Consider the following 21,929-nt stretch of genomic DNA (forward strand, 5'->3'; position numbering starts at 1 on the left):
TATGTAAGTGACCACCCTGTGTGAGTTTGAAGTGTCAAATCTGTTGACCAACGGTGTTTAACCCTTGCACAACTACAGCTTCTTATTCACAATGATGAAATCTCGTGTCTGTGCCCGCTTTACCACCATTTTCATGCCTAAATCATTTTTGTTTAATGCAAAATGTAATGTAAATTGGTGTAAGGTACACTATTTGAAGTTTATGCAATGTTAACTTAGTGATCAATCCTTATTTCATTTATTTTAATATAATATTTTCTGAATAAGAAGCTGGAGCCGAATAAGAAGTGAATAAGAAGCTGGAGCCGAATAAGAATTGAATAATAACCTGGAGCCGAATAAGAAGTGAATAAGAAGCTGGAGCCGAATAAGAAGTGAATAAGAAGCTGGAGCCGAATAAGAATTGAGTAATAAGCTGGAGCCGAATAAGAAGTGAATAAGAAGCTGGAGCCGAATAAGAAGTGAATAAGAAGCTGGAGCCGAATAAGAATTGAATAATAAGCTGGAGCCGAATAAGAAGTGAATAAGAAGAAGCTGGCCGAATAAGAAGTTAACTTCAGCCTCGTCTTATATTAGTCATTTAACGTAAAAGCTGACACTCTTCTACGTTTCTAGTGAAGTAGCAGCACTGACAGGCAGCGTGGGGATCCTGAGTGCTGCTGCTGCCACTCCTATGTAGGGCATGTGTAATGTAAGTAACTCTCAGATGGCCCCCGCCTCTCCCTCCCCTCCCTGCAGGAAGTGTTGTGTAGGAATGAAGCAGAGCAACCCGTGAAGTTACTGGAAGTTTTGCAGGGAGCGAAGAACCAAGGACGAAACCCAGTGGCATCGAGATACAGAGGAGGCTCAGGCTGTCAGCTATGGGGCTCAAAGTGCAGTGAAGGGATGGAGCTGCTGCCATGGCTTTGGGGGCTCTTCTCCCTCCTTGTGCATGGGGGTCTCTGTGGAGAAGGTGAGCCTAGCAGGGTGCTCAGGGTCCTGAATGTTAGACAAGTAGGGCTGGGTTCGTACCCTGCTAAGTCCGTGGTTATTATACTGCAGGGTCGTCATTCCATGGTCCACAAGGGACGGCCTGAAGAATATTGTTGGCGCTTTTGTCACTGTTAGTATAAATGCTGTGATTTTTTGGCAAGCTCCTCTGCAGGATCCAGAGTGAAATTCAGGGCCCTTTATATGGTTTAAGCCAGGAGTGTTCTCATATGGCATTATGCTGATCTGAGTTACAATGTGTTGACTCAGGTAGGTGGTGTAATGTTTTGCAAGAAAGTGCTGTCCGCTCTGTAGCTTATATAGGTGCATTAGGAGGAAGTGACTGATGCGTGTGACTGAGGACAGGTAGTTAGTTACCTGCTTCCTTGTATTTATGTCCACAGTCCGAGCGTAGTTTTCTAATTTATTACAAAGAATTGTGAACCCTTTAGGAAATCAGGGGCAGATTTATTAAGCCTGGTGAAGTGATAAAGTGGAAGGAGATAAAGTACCAGCCAATCAGCTCATAACTGTCATTTTTCAAACCCAGCTTGTGACATGGTAGTTAGGAGCTGATTGGCTGGTACTTTATGACCGTGTAATTTATCACTTCGCCAGGCTTAATAAATCTGCCCCTCAGTCCCCCCATGTGCAGCCATGTGTTTGGATTAGATCAAGGCTGGTGATATCCTAACGGCTGTCTATAAAAAGACAGTGGGGCCAATATTCATATTGCATACAAGAACCAGATGCGCATATTCACCTATATGTTGAGTGGTACGCATGTCTGCGGCGAGACTGCCCTCATCCGTAGCCTTGGTTTGATACTCCCCATCATTCTCAGTGTGAACTTACACCAGCCCTATCCTTGGTGCAAAAAATCTGTTATAAATAGGCATAATTACATGTACGCACAACTCTGCATAGCCCCCAAGTCCATTGATATGCATACCCTCCAACTGTACATTTTTAGCAGGTACAGTACCTTTTTTTTATGGTCTGTACCGATTTTTGGCTCTCCAAACTTCCATTGAAAGTATAGGAAAACCCCTTTTCTGATTTGTACCGATTCTTAAGTGTAAAATGTTGAAGGGTATGGATATGCCCTATCTAAACCTAGCCTACCTGCCAATGTCCCATCACCCAGAGCATTTGCAGTGTGAAAACACACTAGTAAAGTGTATTGAAAAAGCCGTAAATCGTAGTAAATGCATTGAAAAAGCAGGAAACCATGTAAAGAGTATTGGAAAAGCCGGAAATCATAGTAAATATATTGAAAAACCCGGAAACCATGTAAAATGTATTGGTTAGGAGATTAGTGGTATAGGACCTGATGTCTGGTATTAGAAGGAGGTTAGTGATATACTGTAGGTACTCATGTTTGGGTAATAGGTAAAAGTGAATGGTATAGGTTCTGATGTCTGATGTGAATGGGTTACATACGATATCCGGTCGTTCAGGATTTCGACAGTCAATATACTGACCACAGTATCCCAGTGCTGGGAATCCCGACACCGAAGGAGTGAGGTGCCTAACCCTAATCCCTAACACCCCTAACCCTAACCCTCCCTCCCCACAGCCTAAACCTAACCCTTCCCGTACCACAGCCTAACCATAACCCTTCCCGCAGCCTAAACGTAACCCTCCCTTCCCCGCAGCCTAACCCTAACCCCCCTCCCCTCGGCTTACCTGTTCTGAGTGGCAGCAGATCCTTGTTCAGGATCCTGGCATTTGGGATACTGGCGCCGGCATTGTAATCCTTGTTGGGATCCTGGCATCAGTATTCCGTTCAGTGTCAGGATTCCGGCGTCGGTATTCCGAATGCCGGGATTCCGAACGCCGGTAAGTTTTATAGGACCTGATGTCTGTGTATTAGGGGGAGGTTAGTGGTATAGGACCTGATGTCTGTGTATTAGGGGGAGGTTAGTGGTATAGGACCTGATGTCTGTGTATTAGCTGGAGGTTAGTGGTATAGGACCTGATGTCTGTGTATTAGCTGGAGGTTAGTGGTATAGGACCTGATGTCTGTGTATTAGGGGGAGATTAGTGGTATAGGACCTGATGTCTGTGTATTAGCTGGAGATTAGTGGTGTAGGACCTGATGCCTGTGTATTAGGGGGAGGTTAGTGGTATAGGACCTGATTACTGTGTATTAGCTGGAGGTTAGTGGTATAGGACCTGATGTCTGTGTATTATCTGGAGATTAGTGGTATAGGACCTGATGTCTGTGTATTAGCTGAAGATTAGTGGTATAGGACCTGATTACTGTGTATTAGCTGGAGGTTAGTGGTATAGGACCTGATGTCTGTGTATTAGCTGGAGGTTAGTGGTATAGGACCTGATTACTGTGTATTAGGGGGAGATTAGTGGTATAGGACCTGATGTCTGTGTATTAGCTGGAGATTAGTGGTATAGGACCTGATGTCTGTGTATTAGCTGGAGATTAGTGGTATAGGACCTGATGTCTGTGTATTAGCTGGAGATTAGTGGTGTAGGACCTGATTACTGTGTATTAGCTGGAGGTTAGTGGTATAGGACCTGATGTCTGTGTATTAGCTGGAGATTAGTGGTATAGGACCTGATGTCTGTGTATTATCTGGAGATTAGTGATATAGGACCTGATTACTGTGTATTAGCTGGAGGTTAGTGGTATAAGACCTGATGTCTGTGTATTAGCTGGAGATTAGTGGTATAGGACCTGATGTCTGTGTATTAGCTGGAGATTAGTGGTATAGGACCTGATTACTGTGTATTAGCTGGAGGTTAGTGGTATAGGACCTGATGTCTGTGTATTAGCTGGAGGTTAGTGGTATAGGACCTGATGTCTGTGTATTAGCTGGAGATTAGTGGTATAGGACCTGATGTCTGTGTATTAGCTGGAGATTAGTGGTATAGGACCTGATGTCTGTGTATTAGCTGGAAATTAGTGGTATAGGACCTGATTACTGTGTATTAGGGGGAGATTAGTGGTATAGGACCTGATTACTGTGTATTAGGGGGAGATTAGTGGTAATGGACCTGATGTCTGTGTATTAGCGGGAGATTAGTGGTATAGGACCTGATGTCTGTGTATTAGCTGGAGTTTAGTGGTATAGGACCTGATGTCTGTGTATTAGGGGGAGGTTAGTGGTATAGGACCTGATGCCTGTGTATTAGGGGGAGGTTAGTGGTATAGGACCTGATTACTGTGTATTAGGGTGAGATTAGTGGCATAGGACCTGATGTCTGTGTATTAGCTGGAGTTTAGTGGTATAGGACCTGATGTCTGTGTATTGGGGGGAGGTTAGTGGTATAGGACCTGATGCCTGTGTATTAGGGGGAGGTTAGTGGTATAGGACCTGATTACTGTGTATTAGGGTGAGATTAGTGGCATAGGACCTGATGTCTGTGTATTAGCTGGAGATTAGTGGTGTAGGACCTGATTACTGTGTATTAGCTGGAGGTTAGGGGTATAGGACCTGATGTCTGTGTTTTAGCTGGAGGTTAGTGGTATAGGACCTGATGTCTGTGTATTAGCTGGAGATTAGTGGTTTAGGACCTGATTACTGTGTATTAGCTGGAGGTTAGTGGTATAGGACCTGATGTCTGTGTATTAGCTGGAGGTTTGTGGTATAGGACCTGATGTCTGTGTATTAGCTGGAGATTAGTGGTGTAGGACCTGATGTCTGTGTATTAGCTGGAGATTAGTGGTATAGGACCTGATGTCTGTGTATTAGCTGGAGATTAGTGGTATAGGACCTGATTACTGTGTATTAGGGGGAGATTAGTGGTATAGGACCTGATGTCTGTGTATTAGCGGGAGATTAGTGGTATAGGACCTGATGTCTGTGTATTAGCTGGAGGTTAGTGGTATAGGACCTGATGTCTGTGTATTAGGGGGAGGTTAGTGGTATAGGACCTGATGCCTGTGTATTAGTGGGAGGTTAGTGGTATAGGACCTGATTACTGTGTATTAGGGGGGAGATTAGTGGTATAGGACCTGATGTCTGTGTATTAGCGGGAGATTAGTGGTGTAGGACCTGATGTCTGTGTATTAGCTGGAGGTTAGTGGTATAGGACCTGATTACTGTGTATTAGGGGGAGATTAGTGGTATAGGACCTGATGTCTGTGTATTAGCTGGAGGTTAGTGGTATAGGACCTGATGTCTGTGTATTATCTGGAGGTTAGTGGTATAGGACCTGATGTCTGTGTATTAGGGGAGGTTAGTGGTATAGGACCTGATGCCTGTGTATTAGGGGGAGGGAGGTTCAGAGGCGGAACTACCGCCAGTGCAACCAGTGCGTTGCACTGGGGCCCGCCACTGTCCAGGGGCCCAAAGCATGTAATAAGTCAAACTGACTCATTACATGCCGCTGTGTGCTGCGGGCAAACGCTGCCCGCAGCACACAGCCGCCCAGAGAGAAGAGGAGCGGACACGGGGGGAAGGAGGAGGAGGGAGGTGGAGGAGGGAGCCGCAGCAGCGCTGTTTTATTGGTTGAGGCGCTGCTGCTGCTGTCCCTCTGCTTCACTATAGGCTGTCTTCCGCCGCTGTGAAGCGCATCCCAGCATTCACAGCGGCGGAGCACAGCCTATGGTAAAGGACTGGGACAGCAGCAGCAGCACCTCCACCAATAACACAGCGCTGCTGCGGCTCCCTCCTCCACCTCCCTCCTCCTCCTCATCCTGCCCGGGAATCGTGATCTCTGCCAGAAGCTGCACCGAGGAGCCCGAGCCAGCGGAGACGGTAAGTATAATTCATTCTTTCTTTCTTTCTTTCTTTCTTTCTTTCTTTCTTTCTTTCTTTCTTTCTTTCTTTCTTTCTTTCTTTCTTTCCAAAAAGGGGGACTGTCTGCCGTAATGTGTAAAAAGGGTACGCTGTATGCCGTAATGTGTAACAAGGGGACTCTGTCTGCCGTAATGTGTAACAAGGGCACGCTGTCTGCCTTCATGTGTAAAAAGGGCACGCTGTCTGCCGTAATATGTAAAAAGGGCACGCTGTCTGCCGTAATGTGTAACAAGGGCACGCTGTCTGCCGTAATGTGTAAAAAGGGCATGCTGTCTGCCATAATGTGTAAAAAGGGGACTCTTGTCTGCCGTAATGTGTAACAAGGGCACACTGTCTGCCATAATGTGTAAAAAGGGGACGCTGTCTGCCGTAATGTGTAACAAGGGCACGCTGTCTGCCGTAATGTGTAAAAAGAGGACGCTGTCTGCCGTAATGTGTAACAAGGGCACGCTGTCTGCCGTAATGTGTAAAAAGAGGACGCTGTCTGCCGCCATGTGTAAAAAGGGGACGCTGTCTGCCGTAATGTGTAAAAAGGGGAATCTGTCCGCCGTAAGGTGTAAAAGGGTCTCTACCTGGTGTAGTGGTGCTACTGTGTGGCGTAATTTGAATAATGGAGACTACTGTGCATCGTTTTATGAATTGGTATTATTTTGTGGTCACACCCCTTCCCCATGAAGCCACGCCCCTATGTATTTTTGTGCGTGCCTACGGCGCGCACTGCCCCTGTTTTGCATGCAGGGGTGGGGCTCCGATGCCGTTTCTTGCACACAGTGCTAAAATGTCTAGTTACGGCACTGTTGCTAGGTATCCATTTCTCTGGCCCTGAGCAGGTCCCCCTCATCAGATCCTCTCCAGGGGTGAGGGGGTGGACTTGGATGGGATGAGGGGGGGCCCAAAGCATTTTGTCGCTCCTGGGCCCACCGCTCACTAGTTCCGCCACTGGGGAGGTTAGTGGTATAGGACCTGATGTCTGTGTATTAGCTGGAGGTTAGTGGTATAGGACCTGATTACTGTGTATTAGGGGGAGATTAGTGGTATAAGACCTGATGTCTGTGTATTAGGGGGAGGTTAGTGGTATAGGACCTGATGTCTGTGTATTAGCTGGAGGTTAGTGGTATAGGACCTGATTACTGTGTATTAGGGGGAGATTAGTGGTATAAGACCTGATGTCTGTGTATTAGGGGGAGGTTAGTGGTATAGGACCTGATGTCTGTGTATTAGCTGGAGGTTAGTAGTATAGGACCTGATTACTGTGTATTAGGGGGATATTAGTGGTATAGGACCTGATGTCTGTGTATTAGGGGGAGGCTAGTGGTATAGGACCTGATGCCTGTGTATTAGCTGGAGGTTAGTGGTATAGGACCTGATTACTGTGTATTAAGAGGAAGTTAGTGGTAGTGGTATAGATACTGATGTTTGGGTTATAGGCAGAGGTAAGTGGCATTGGACATGATATTTCTTTATAAGCAGTAGGTTAGAGGTATATGTCTTATAAGTGTATATACAGTAGGAGAACAGGAGAGGCATGTGTCAAGATAATTGGATGTGATGATACAGTATGTGTACAGTATCTGTTGGTGGTGAGAGGTAGGTGACCTTGTATCAGTGTTAGAAAAATAGATTTTCCAATCTCATTAACTGTGTTATGCTATTTGCTTCTACAATGTAAAGCACATTAAAACTGAAGTGAAACAAGCATCATAGTAGTTTTGCGTGTCATCAGAGACTATTCATGTTGACTTTAATTAATAAACATGCTTACTGTACAAACTTCCTATGCACGCTGACACCGAAAGTAAATTGCTGAAAATCCACCTCCCTCCCAGTTCAGCTTACAGCCTCTCCTCTGGCCATCTTTACTAGATGTAAACACGTCATGTTCTGCCTGCTGCACACACACTATTATTCCTTATTTATAAAGCACCAGCATATTACATCTATAATAATAGGTTGCCATTAAATAGACACACTACATACGTTATAATAGATTGCTATTAAATAGACACAGGTTATTTACGAGGATTAAAACGTACTTTGTATTGATATTTGTGTAATTGTACCTTCCTTTATAGGCCAGTGTATAGTGTACGTCAATCTGTGCATCTGATATGTGCAATGATTGTAATTTGGAAGGAGATTCCAGAACACTAGTCTTACACAAGTGAAAATACTTTTACATTTGGTTGCCAAATATTTAATTATTAAACGCTCCTTCTGTTCTCCTAATATACTGCTCATTTCATGTGATCTATAATTCCTGAGGTGGGGAACGTCATACAAGTGACATACATTGTCAAATCAGCATAGTATATTCACCATGAGACTGCTGCTGAAAGATATCGGGAAGTGTCAAACAAGAGAAAACAAAACATTCCAAAGTTAGTAGAATATAAGACACAAAGAAGTTTGCTGTTGCTCATAGTAGATTATATGTTAAATGTCGTTCCAGCATGTGAAATATGGTGGACTTTCCATAAAAAAAAACACATCAGTACAATAAAATAAAATGTACAGTAAAATAATAGACGGGGGGGGGCGCTCATTTCACCCAGCGGGTGAAGTGAGCGTCCCGCTAGATTGGCCTGCATGCAGGCCAATCTAGCACCAGCGATAGCGATGCGCGGGGCTGCGCATCGTTATCTCTGTAGGGGGTACACACGGAGCGATAATGCTTAAATTCTAAGCAATCTAGTCAGATTGCTTAGAATATCGCTTCATGAGTACCCCCCTTAAGAGAACCATAAAAACATAGAATCTGATAAGAACCATATGCCTTTTAGGGTTAGGACTTTAGGATTAGGGGTTAGAGTATTAAGGTTAGGGTGTTAGAGTTCCCAAACCTCTCCCTAACCATAACCCCTACACCTAATACCTTAACCCAAACTGCTAAACCTACCCTAATATCCTATCCCTAATACCCTGGCTTAATCCAGTCCCCTAAACTAACGCTAACACAATATGCATATTACCCTGACCGAAACTGCTGAACCAACCCTAATACCAGGGGGGTCATTCCGAGTTGTTTGCTCGTTGCCGATTTTCGCTATGCTGCGATTTGTTGCTAATTGCGCATGCGCAAGCCACGCAGGGCTCATGCGCTTAGTTATTTAACTAAAAACTTAGCAGTTTTGCTGTGGATTCTGCTGCGCTTTTCAGTCGCACTGCTGATTGGTGAATGATTGACAGGAAAGGGGCGTTTCTGGGTGGTAACTGAGCGTTTTCCGGGAGTGTGCTAAAAAACGCAGGCGTGTCAGGGAAAAACGCGGGAGTGTCTGGAGAAACGGGGGAGTGGCTGGCTGAACGCAGGGCGTGTTTGTGACGTCAAACCAGGAACTAAACGGACCGAGCTGATCGCAATCTAAGAGTAGGTCTGGAGCAACTCAGAAACTGCAAGAAAATATTTAGTAGCAATTCTGCTAATCTTTCGTTCGCAATTCTGCTAAGCTAAGATACACTCCCAGAGGGCGGCGGCCTAGCGTGTGCAATGCTGCTAAAAGCAGCTAGCGAGCGAACAACTCGGAATGACCCCCCATATCCCATCTCATGGTAGTGTCGTATTAGTGTCATGTGTGTATAGCCCAGGGGCGGAACGAGGGGGTAAGGGGGCAATCAGTGCGATGATACCCCACAACACTTCTCATCTGTCCATTGTCACTGACTGATGTATAGCAGTAGCACATCTTGCAGGGAGAGAGGAGGCTGCTGCTGTTCAGCGGCAGTAGCCTCCCTGCCACCCTCGCAGGACAACACACAACAGTCCTCTCTCTCAACCTGTATGATGTGCTGCTATACATCTGCCAGTGGTGGTGGACAGTGGAGAAGTGTTATGGGGGAGGGGGCAACATCGCACTGATCCCCCCCCCCCCCCCCCCGTTACGCCCTTGGTATAGCCGGAGTTGCATCCTATTGTGAGTCATGTGTTTGCCAAGGGGTGACTATTTCAGATGGATATCTTGCACCCACAATAGGAGCGTATAAGTCCCAATACTAGTGATGAAGGCTGCACTTGTGAACAGAACAATAGCGGCACAATGCATACACGTGAAGACGTATATAGTCACATTAGCATTCTGTCAGCAAAATATCCACAGTACGAAAGTGTACTCAAATTCAAGCCCTATATCTGGGAAGATGTGTTGTAAAACATAGTGTGAAACCATGGAATTGTGGGGGTAATTTAGACCCGACCATAGCAGCACATTTGTTAGCAGATGGACAAAACCATGGGGGTCATTCCGAGTTGTTCGCTCGTTGCCGATTTTCGCTATGCTGCGATTTGTTGCTAATTGCGCATGCGCAAGACATGCAGGGCTCATGCGCTTAGTTATTTAACAAAAAACTTAGCAGTTTTGCTGTGGATCCTGCTGCACTTTTCAGTCGCACTGCTGATCGGTGAATGATTGACAGGAAAGGGGCATTTCTGGGTGGTAACTGAGCGTTTTCCGGGAGTGTGCTAAAAAACGCAGGCGTGTCAGGGAAAAACGCGGGAGTGTCTGGAGAAACGGGGGAGTGGCTGGCCGAATGCAGGGTGTGTTTGTGACGTCAAACCAGGAACTAAACTGACCGAGCTGATCGCAATCTGTGAGTAGGTCCGGAGCTACTCAGAAACTGCAAATAATTATTTATTAGCAGTTCTGCTAATCTTTCGTTCGCTATTCTGCTAAGCTAAGATACACTCCCAGAGGGCGGCAGCCTAGCGTGTGCAATGCTGCTAAAAGCAGCTAGCGAGCGAACAACTCGGAATGAGGGTCCATGTGCACTGCAGTGGGGGGGCAGATATAACATGTGCAGAGAGAGACAGAATTGGGTGGGATATTTTGTTTCAGTGCAGGGTAAAAACTGGCTGCTTTATTTTTACCCTGCAGTTTCGATTTCAGTTTGAACACTCCCCCCCCCCCCACAATCTAACGCTCTCTGCACATGTTATTTCTGTACCCCTGCAGTGCACATGGTTTTGCCCAACTGCTAACAAATTTGCTGCTGCGATCAGGTCTGAATTAGGCCCTGGGTCCATTGAAGTCTATTAAGGAATGGGACCAGGTAAAAAAGTATCAGATATGGGAAATATGAAAAACAAGGGTGCGTAAAATTGGGATTTGACTATATTTTCATTCTGTGGCACTTAGTATGCTGAGGGCTGCCCATGCGCATGATGACGTACACAATGTACTGGCTCCACATTATGAAGCTCACGTAATTGTGCAATTCATGTTGTTAAAATGGACTTTCATAATATCGTCTGTGGGGCACATCCGCTGTGGCTCATGATAGCAAATTACTCACAAGGCTTATTGAATCAGAAAATAGAGTTGGCATATAGGGTTACGATCTAAAGATTTTGCCATTTTGTGTCTAATATTCAAGTAATCATATTGTAAATATTGTGTTTCCTCTTCCCTTCCTGTTTTATTTAGTTAAGTTTCATAATGATTTTAGCTAAAAAGTCATTCAGTGTAAGATATAGTTTCCTTGATATGTTGAAAAAGATGCAGAGATTATTGTGAGGCTGAAGTGCCTTATGACCCAGTGATGCTATTAGTTCCTTGTGAATTGTTAGGCTGCGCTATCAAAAATATTGGTTCAGCATACAGAATGGCCGCATCCACTGTGTTCAGGAGGTTCATTCTCTTTAAGGATCCCACCAGGAATTAAAATAACTGTCAGTGTTTGTGCAAATAAATCCTTGTTCTAGTTTCTGTTTATATGACTATGCTCGCACAATGCTTAGCAATACACAGAGTATTAATGTGGCAGGCTTGTGTATTGCGCAGAAATCACTTGGTTCATGGGCAGATTTACACTACTGTTTACAATGTTTTCTATGCCAAGAGGCCTCCTTACATAGAAATCATTGTATACATGAATACTGACCAGTGACGTATTGGACTCATGGGAGCACCATCAACACCTCAAACAGGTAATCTTTCCATATGGTAAATTCGGATTCAGTATGATATCCCTGCTGTCGGGATCCCGGTGGTCAGCAGACCAACGTCTGGATCCCGACAGCCGGAATACTGGCGGCGAGCGCAGAGTGTCCCCTCGCAGGCTCGCTGCGCTTGCCACGCTTCGGGGCCGGTTGTGACCTTAGGTCGTCACAGGTTTATATTCCCCCTCGGGCGGTGGCGTGGGCCACCACCCGAGTGGGGATTCCAACCGCCGGTATTTCACCAGGTGTTGGGATGCCGGCGTCAGTATCCGTTGGTGTTTGGTTTAGGGGACAATCCAGTTAGATGCAAGTTGGGTCCTGTGAGACGTTTTAACAGGATCGGTATGATTTACCGATGGCCGGGATGCCGGCCGTCATTATACCGACGCCGGCATCCCTGCCACCAGGATGCCGCAAGAGTGGCGAGCAGTAGTAAGCCTCTTGTTGTGGACACCCATAGAGGGAGAAAAGCCTGTGGTGCCAGCATGGTACCTCTGTGCAGGATCCTGAGGATATCCGTTGTGAAATTGTATAGTGGGTGAAATAGAAGAGGGTAAGAAAAAACATGATTTTTATTTTAATTTGATGTTTTTGTCATCCTGATGGTTTATGGCAAAGCTCTGGTGTGGAAGGCAGGTTAGAGTGAAAATTATTATACTGTGGATTACAGCTTGTTGTTCGACTTTGATCATAGATACAGAAATATTTCAAAGGAGGCCAGAGTCCTGGGACAGTAATGTAAGGAGGGAATTCATTGGAGTCTGTATCTATGCATTAAACCTTAAGGTATATCTCTATGACAGACATAGGTAATCTGTGACTCTCCAGCTGTTGCAGAGCTACAGGTCCCAGTAGCAGGTCATGCTGGCCCTTGTAGTACCATCTCTGCAGAGACTCAAATTAATATCTCAGGGATTTGCACACTTTTGGACCAGTTTGGGTTTGGGTGTTCTTCCGTCCCAACGCCCTGTGCTGTTACTGTATTACAGCCAGCAGCCAAGATTGGTGGGTCATTAACAAGTGAAACTCAGAAAATTAGAATATCGTGCAAAAGTTCATTTATTTTAGTAATTCAACTTAAAAGGTGTAACTAATATATTATATAGACTCATTACATGTAAAGTGAGATATTTCAAGCCTTTATTTGTTATAATTTTTGATGATTGTGGCTTACATCTTATGAAAACTCCAAATCCAAAATCTCAGAAAATTAGAATACTACATAAAATAAATAAAAAAAGGATTTTAAATACAGAAATGTCGGCTCTCTGAAAAGTATAATCATGCATATGTATTTAGTACTTGGTTTGGGCCCTTTTGCATGAATCACTGCCTCATTGCGGCGTGGCATGGATTCTGTCAGCCTGTGGCACTGCTGAGATGTGAAGGAAGACCACAATGCTTCAATAGCGGCCTTCAGCTCTTCTGCATTGCTCTTTCTCATGTCTCTCATCTTTCTCTTGGCATTGCCCCATAGATTCTCTTTTTTTTTTTTAGCCCAGGTAAGACGCTTCTGACGTATGTTGTTCAGGAGCGGCTAGACAAGAGGAATACGACATTTGAAGCCCATGTCCAGGATCCATCTGTGTGTGGTGGCTCTTGATGCGCTAACTCCTGCCTCAGTCCACTCCTTGTGAAGCTCCCCCACACTTTTGAATGGCCTTTTCCTGATAAGAAAAAAATAACTGGTATGTTGCTCAGTGGTCCAAAGTCCTCTTTTCTGATGAGAGCAGAGTATGGAGGAAGAATGGAGAGGCACGCAATCCAAGATGCTTGAAGTCCAGTATGAAGTTTCCTCAGTCTGTGTTGATTTGGGGAGCCATGTCATCTGCTGGTGTTGGTCCACTGTGCTTTATTAAGTCCAGAGTCAACGCAGCTATCTACCAGGACATTTTAGAGCACTTCATGCTTTCTTCAGCAGACAAGCTTTATGGAGATGCTGACTTCATTTTCCAGCAGGATTTAGCACCTGACCACACTGCCAAAAGTACCAAAACCTGGTTCAATGACTATGGGATTACTGTGCTGGATTGGCCAGCAAACTATGCTAGAATCTATGGGGCATTGTCAAGAGAAAGATGAGAGACATGAGACCAAACAATGCAGAAGAGCTGAAGGTCTTTATTGAAGCATCCTGGTTTTCCATAACACCACAGCAGTGCCGCAGATAATTTTCTGAGATTTTGGATTAGGGGTTTCTTAAGCTTTAAACCACAATCATCAACATTATAACAAATAAAGGCTTGAAATATCTCACTTGCATGTAATGAGTCTATATAATATATTAGTTTCACCTTTTAAGTTGTATTACTGAAATAAATGAACTTTTGCACGATATTCTAATTTTCTGAGTTTAACGTGTATACAGTACCTGCTCAGTATAATGATGTGTAATGAATGTAGTACCTGTTTATAATGGGCAGTATAATCAGATGTGATTTTATTTATATAGCTCAAATAATTCTTCAATACTTGCAACCACAATGTTCAAGCGCTCATATAATGGCTTGGGCCACTAAAGTAGATAATCCCTTTTGGGTGTGTTATTTTAACACCACTCTAATGCAGAAAGCATTAAAGATGATGGGTACTGTCATATACAATTGCTGCTATTTAAAATCCATTCTATATATATATATATATATATATATTTTTTGTATTTACCAATCACAGGGGGACGAGTCAATAGTTTTTTGAGCGACTGTAAGTAATGGGCGCATGACGGAGCAATTCAGTTGTTGCTGCCAACTAGCACGAATGCCACGGAAGCCTATAATTCTGTTTGCACTCTCCTGAGGTGGCAAGCAGAAATCGTCAAAAAGTACATGTTTTAAGCACCCAGAAGGTAGTTTGGGCACCCTAACCAGTACGCAGCTAATCCCAGTGCTTTTGGGCACAGTAAGTAATGGGCACCCAAAAACATTTGAATTGCTCAGGTGGGTGCCCATTACTTACAGCTGCGCAAAATACAGTTGAATCGCCTCTTAAAAATGCTTTAAAAGTGTTTGAAAACAGTTTGAAATTTTTACGGTTTAATCAAAGAAATATGCTGAAACCTGAAATGCCTCTTAATTTCCATCAAAAACATGTATATAATTGCTTGTTTACATGCTAACAGAGCCGACCCTAACCAATATGATGCCCTAGGCAAGATTTTGGTTGGTGCCCCCTAGCACCACCGCTGGTTCTGCCTCTGACCTTGCACCTCTTTCTCAGCACCATCACCCCTCACCCATAGCAGTCCTTGTACCCCCTATATTTTAAATAGGAACAGTTCGCACATTTGACGCACAGCCCAAAAAGGGGCATCTTCTTGCATTATTAATGCCCTTATACACATAATGACACACATAGTGCCCCCTACACATTTGCTGCACATTATTAGTGCCCCTATACACATAATGACACACATACAGTAGTACCCTGTAACACATATGCCGCACATTATTAATGCACTTATACACATAATGACACACATAGTGGCCCTTTACACATATGTTGCACATTATTAATGCATTTCTCTAACGTCCTAGTGGATGCTGGGAACTCCGTAAGGACCATGGGGAATAGCGGCTCCGCAGGAGACTGGGCACAACTAAAAGAAAGCTTTTAGACTACCTGGTGTGCACTGGCTCCTCCCACTATGACCCTCCTCCAAGCCTCAGTTAGATTTCTGTGCCCGGCCGAGCTGGATGCACACTAGGGGCTCTCCTGAGCTCCTAGAAAGAAAGTTTATTTTAGGTTTTTTTATTTTACAGTGAGACCTGCTGGCAACAGGCTCACTGCATCGAGGGACTAAGGGGAGAAGAAGCGAACCTACCTGCTTGCAGCTAGCTTGGGCTTCTTAGGCTACTGGACACCATTAGCTCCAGAGGGATCGACCGCATGGAACTGGCCTTGGTGTTCGTTCCCGGAGCCGCGCCGCCGTCCCCCTTACAGAGCCAGAAGCAATAAGAGGTCCGGAAAATCTGCGGCAGAAGACATCAGTCTTCACCAAGGTAGCGCACAGCACTGCAGCTGTGCGCCATTGCTCCTCATACACACTTCACACTCCGGTCACTGAGGGTGCAGGGCGCTGGGGGGGGGGGGGGGCGCCCTGAGCAGCAATAAAAACACCTTGGCTGGCAAATATATCCCAATATATAGCCCCAGAGGCTATATATGTGATAAATACCCCTGCCAGAATCCATAAAAAAGCGGGAGAAAAGTCCGCGAAAAAGGGGCGGAGCTATCTCCCTCAGCACACTGGCGCCATTTTCTCTTCACAGTGCAGCTGGAAGACAGCTCCCCAGGCTCTCCCCTGTAGTTTGCAGGCTCAAAGGGTTAAAAAGAGAGGGGGGGCACTAAATTTAGGCGCAATATTGTATATACAAGCAGCTATTGGGAAAAATTCACTCAATATAGTGTTAATCCCTAAATTATATAGCGCTCTGGTGTGTGCTGGCATACTCTCTCTCTGTCTCCCCAAAGGGCTGTGTGGGGTCCTGTCCTCAGTCAGAGCATTCCCTGTGTGTGTGCGGTGTGTCGGTACGGCTGTGTCGACATGTTTGATGAGGAGGCTTATGTGGTGGCAGAGCAGATGCCGATAAATGTGATGTCGCCCCCTGTGGGGCGGACACCAGAGTGGATGGATAGGTGGAAGGTATAAACCGACAGTGTCAACTCCTTACATAAAAGGCTGGATGACGTAACAGCTGTGGGACAGCCGGCTTCTCAGCCGCGCCTGCCCAGGCGTCTCAAAGGCCATCAGGGGCTCAAAAACGCCCGCTCCCTCAGATGGCAGACACAGATGTCGACACGGAGTCTGACTCCAGTGTCGACGAGGTTGAGACATATACACAATCCACTAGGAACATCCGTTACATGATCCCGGCAATAAATAATGTGTTACACATTTCTGACATTAACCCAAGTACCACTAAGAAAGGGTTTTATGTGTGGGGAGAAAAAGCAGGCAGTGTTGTTCCCCCATAAAATGAGTGAATGAAGTGTGAAAAAGTGTGGGTTCCCCCGATAAGAAACTGGTAATTTCTAAAAAGTTACTGATGGCGTACCCTTTCCCGCCAGAGGATAGATTACGCTGGGAGATATCCCCTAGGGTGGATAAGGCGCTCACACGTTTGTCAAAAAAGGTGGCACTGCCGTCTTAGGATACGGCCACTTTGAAGGTACCTGCTGATAAAAAGCAGGAGGCTATCCTGAAGTCTGTATTTACACACTCAGGTACTAGACTGAGACCTGCAGATAGTGCTGCTGCAGCGTGGTCTGTGACCCTGTCAAACAGGGATACTATTTTGCGAACATAAGAGCATATTAAAGACGTCGTCTTATATATGAGGGATGCACAGAGGGATATTTTGCCGGCTGGCATCCAGAATTAATACAATGTCCATTCTTTCAGGAGGGTATTAGAGACCCGACACTGGACAGGTGATGCTGACTTTAAAAGGCACATAGAGCCTTATAAGGGTAAGGAATTGTTTGGGGATGGTCTCTGGGACCTCGTATCCACAGCAACAGCTGGGAAGAAATTTTTTTACCTCAGGTTTCCTCACAGCCTAAGAAAGCACTGTATTATCAGGTACAGTCCTTTCGGCTTCAGAAAAGCAAGCGGGTCAAAGGCGCTTCCTTTCTGCACAGAGATGAGGGAAGAGGGAAAAAGCTGCACCAGTCAGCCAGTTCCCAGAATCAAAATTCTTCCCCCGCTTCCTCTGAGTCCACCGCATGACGCGGGGGCTCCACAGGCGTAGCCAGTTACGGTGGGGGGCCGCCTCAAAAATTTCAGCGATCAGTGGGCTCGCTCACAGGTGGATCCCTGGATCCTTCAAGTAGTATCTCAGGGGTACAAGCTGGAATTCGAGGCATCTCCCCACCGCCGTTTTCCTCAAATCTGCCTTGCCGACAACTCCCTCAGGCAGGGAGGCTGTGCTAGAGGCAATTCACAAGCTGTATTCCCAGCAGGTGATAGTCAAGGTGCCCCTACTTCAACAAGGACGGGGTTACTATTCCACACTGTTTGTGGTACCGAAACCGGACGGTTCGGTGAGACCCATGTTAAATTTGAAATCCTTGAACACATACATAAAAAAATTCAAGTTCAAGATGGAATCGCTCAGGGCGGGTATTGCAAGCCTGGAGGAGGGGGATTACATGGTATCCCTGGACATCAAGGATGCTTACCTACATGTCCCCAATTACCACCCTCACCAGGAGTACCTCAGATTTGTGGTACAGGATTGCCATTACCAATTCCAAACACTGCCGTTTGGACTGTCCACGGCACCGAGGGTCTTTACCAAGGTAATGGCAGAAATGATGATACTCCTTCGAAAAAAGGGAGTTTTAATTATCCCGTACTTGGACGATCTCCTTATAAAGGCGAGGTCCAAGGAGCAGTTGTTGGTCGGAGTAGCACTATCTCGGGAAGTGCTACAACAGCACGGATGGATTCTATACATTCCAAAGTCACAGCTGGTTCCTACCACACGCCTACTGTTCCTGGGGATGGTTCTGGACACAGAACAGAAAAAAGTATTTCTCCCGCAGGAGAAAGCCAAGGAGCTGTCATCTCTAGTCAGAGACCTCCTGAAACCAAAACAGGTATCGGTGCATCACTGCACACGAGTCCTGGGAAAAATGATAGCTTCTTACGAAGCAGAATTCCATTCGGCAGGTTCCATGCAAGAACCTTTCAGTGGGACCTCTTGGACAAGTGGTCGGGATCGCATCTTCAGATGCATCGGCTGATAACCCTGTCTCCAAGAACCAGGGTATCTCTACTGTGGTGGCTGCAGAGTGCTCATCTTCAAGAGGGCCACATATTCGGCATACAGGACTGGGTCCTGGTAACCACGGATGCCAGCCTTCGAGGCTGGGGGGGCAGTCACACAGGGAAGAAATTTCCAAGGACTTTGGTCAAGTCAGGAATCGTCCCTACACATAAATATTCTGGAACTGAGGGCCATTTACAATGCCCTAAGTCTGGCAAAGCCTCTGCTTCAAAACCAGCCGGTACTGATCCAATCAGACAACATCACGGCAGTCGCCCATGTAAACCGACAGGGCGGCACAAGAAGCAGGATGGCGATGGTAGAAGCCACAAGGATTCTCCGATGGGCGGAAAATCACGTCTTAGCACTGTCACCAGTGTTCATTCCGGGAGTGGTCAACTGGGAAGCAGACTTCCTCAGCAGACACGACCTACACCCGGGAGAGTGGGGACTTCATCCAGAAGTCTTCCAACTGTTGGTAAACTGTTGGGAAAGGCCACAGGTGGACATGATGGCGTCCCGCCTAAACAAAAAACTAGATATTGCGCCAGGTCAAGGGACCCTCAGGCGATAGCGGTGGACGCTCTAGTGACACCGAGGGTGTACCAGTCGGTTTATGTATTCCCTCCTCTGCCTCTCATACCAAAGGTACTGAGAATAATAAGAAGACGAGGAGTAAGAACGATACTCGTGGTTCCAGATGGGCCAAGAAGAGCTTGGTACCCAGAAATTCAAGAAATTATATCAGAGGACCCATGGCCTCTACCGCTCAGACAGGATCTGCTACAGCAGGGGCCCTGTCTGTTCCAAGACTTACCGCGGCTGCGTTTGACGGCATGGCGGTTGAATTCCGGATCCTAAAGGAAAAGGGCATTCCGGAGGAAGTCATTCCTACACTGATAAAAGCCAGGAAAGAAGTAACCGCAAACCATTATCACCGTATTTGGCGAAAATATGTTGCGTGGTGTGAGGCCAGGAAGGCCCCAACAGAGGAATTTCAGCTGGGTCGTTTTCTGCACTTCCTACAGTCAGGAGTGACTATGGGCCTAAACTTGGGTTCCATTAAGGTCCAGATTTCGGCTCTGTCGATTTTCTTCCAGAAAGAACTGGCTTCACTGACTGGAGTTCAGACATTTGTAAAGGGAGTGCTACATATTCAGCCCCCTTTTGTGCCTCCTGTGGCACCTTGGGATCTCAACGTGGTGTTGAGTTTCCTAAAATCACATTGGTTTGAGCCACTTAAAACTGTGGATTTGAAATATCTCACGTGGAAAGTGGTCATGTTATTGGCCTTGGCTTCGGCCAGGCGTGTGTCAGAATTGGCGGCTTTGTCATGTAAAAGCCCTTATCTGATTTTCCATATAGATAGGGCAGAATTGAGGACTCGTCCCCAGTTTCTCCCTAAGGTGGTATCAGCTTTTCACTTGAACCAACCTATTGTAGTGCCTGCGGCTACTAGGGACTTGGAAGATTCCAAGTTACTGGACGTAGTCAGGGCCTTAAAAATTTATATTTCCAGGACGGCTGGAGTCAGGAAAATTGACTCGCTTTTTATCATGTAGGCACCCAACAAAATAGGTGCTCCTGCTTCTAAGCAGACTATTGCTCGCTGAATTTGTAGCACAATTCAGCTGAAGCATTCTGCGGCTGGATTGCCGCATCCTAAATCAGTAAAAGCCCATTCCACGAGGAAAGTGGGCTCATCTTGGGCGGCTGCCCGAGGGGTCTCGGCTTTACAACTTTGCCGAGCTGCAACTTGGTCAGGGGCAAACACGTTTGCAAAATTCTACAAATTTGATACCCTGGCTGAGGAGGACCTTGAGTTCTCTCATTCGGTGCTGCAGAGTCATCCGCACTCTCCCGCCCGTTTGGGAGCTTTGGTATAATCCCCATGGTCCTTACGGAGTTCCCAGCATCCACTAGGACGTTAGAGAAAATAAGATTTTACTCACCGGTAAATCTATTTCTCGTAGTCCGTAGTGGATGCTGGGCGCCCATCCCAAGTGCGGATTGTCTGCAATACTTGTATGTAGTTATTGCCTAACTAAGGGTTATTGTTGAGCCATCTGTTGAGAGGCTCAGTTATATTTCATACTGTTAACTGGGTATAGTATCACAAGTTATACGGTGTGATTGGTGTGGCTGGTATGAGTCTTACCCGGGATTCAAAATCCTTCCTTATTGTGTCAGCTCTTCCGGGCACAGTATCCTAACTGAGGCTTGGAGGAGGGTCATAGTGGGAGGAGCCAGTGCACACCAGGTAGTCTAAAAGCTTTCTTTTAGTTGTGCCCAGTCTCCTGCGGAGCCGCTATTCCCCATGGTCCTTACGGAGTTCCCAGCATCCACTACGGACTACGAGAAATAGATTTACCGGTGAGTAAAATCTTATTTTTTACATGACACACATAATGCTCCTTACACATATTCCGAACACTACTGCACAACCAACCCACTCACATGCACACAGCACTCACACTTCCACTAACACTGTGACCTCTGCCTCTGCTTGTATACAGATGTGTCCTCACAAATCTTGCATAAATTCTAACGTCGGGCACCTTTTTTTTTAATGAAAATGCATCTTATTTGCATTGCTATGTGGCTAGGATGCACAAGCAGCTTCTGCTGATTAAACTGATATGCAGCATGCCTATATACTGTGTGAGACTGTGGCTGTATCTGCATATGAAATGCTACATACAGAATATAGGCATGCCGCATATCATTTTAATCAGCAGAAGCTGATGATGCCCGTAGGCATATCAAATGTCCTAGGCAATTGCCTAGTTTGCCTATGCCTATGGCCGACTCTGCATGCTAATATTATCTAGCATATGTGATCAAGCCCTAAAAGCCTCTGCTTTTTCCCCCACAAATTTTTCTGTTTGATTGTAACAAAAAAATCTGCGATATTATTCTAAGTACACACACAGGAGGAAAAAATAGTCTGTAAGATGCTTTGCAGTTGAACCATTAAATGCTTTATTTGTGACACATTCCTAAACAAAGAATACAACATTTCAGTATGCAATGACCTTTTTACGAGGCTGGTGTAACACAGATGAGATAAAATAGATGAATATACAGTACCTGCCTAGCTTCCCCAGTACGGACACCTGTTGATGTGACTTTTACAACTAAAGATGAGGCAAGAACATCAGTAGAATTGCATAGAGCTTTCAAGGAGTGAGGCCACCAGAGTTTCTGTTACAATGCCGTATAGATATTTCATGTTTTGTACTCATGTCTGTCATAGGTCTGCTCCAGTATATAAAGTTGATTTTAATTAATTGATGCAAACCAAGCCTTTAATATCAATTAATAAAGCCCATGTTAACTTAGTCATATAGTTTGAGGTAAGTATGAAAGACAACACATTTTTCCCAGAAATAGTTCAGGTCAAGGTCTCTGCCTTGCATACTGAGATACTAAAAGTCCCAGAGATACAATTCTGGTATCTGGATGCTAGGTCGACAGAGTCTTGGTCGACAGTCA

General features: G+C 45.5%; 1 protein-coding gene across 2 annotated transcripts in view; it reads left to right on the top strand.

Moving 5' to 3' along the window:
* Positions 1-681: 681 nt before the first annotated feature.
* Positions 682-21,929, top strand: part of ERBB2 (erb-b2 receptor tyrosine kinase 2) — a 218,904-nt gene continuing 197,656 nt past the window's right edge. The window contains exon 1 of one of the 2 annotated variants that reach the window (XM_063959734.1): positions 682-952. In XM_063959734.1, the coding sequence (XP_063815804.1) occupies positions 886-952 (67 nt within the window). In that variant the 5' untranslated portion in view covers positions 682-885. The remainder of the gene's footprint in view (positions 953-21,929) is intronic. The other variant, XM_063959733.1, reaches the window with a different exon arrangement.

This window comes from Pseudophryne corroboree, chromosome 3 (genome assembly GCF_028390025.1).
Source record: "Pseudophryne corroboree isolate aPseCor3 chromosome 3, aPseCor3.hap2, whole genome shotgun sequence".
NCBI classification, from domain to species: Eukaryota; Metazoa; Chordata; class Amphibia; order Anura; family Myobatrachidae; genus Pseudophryne; species Pseudophryne corroboree.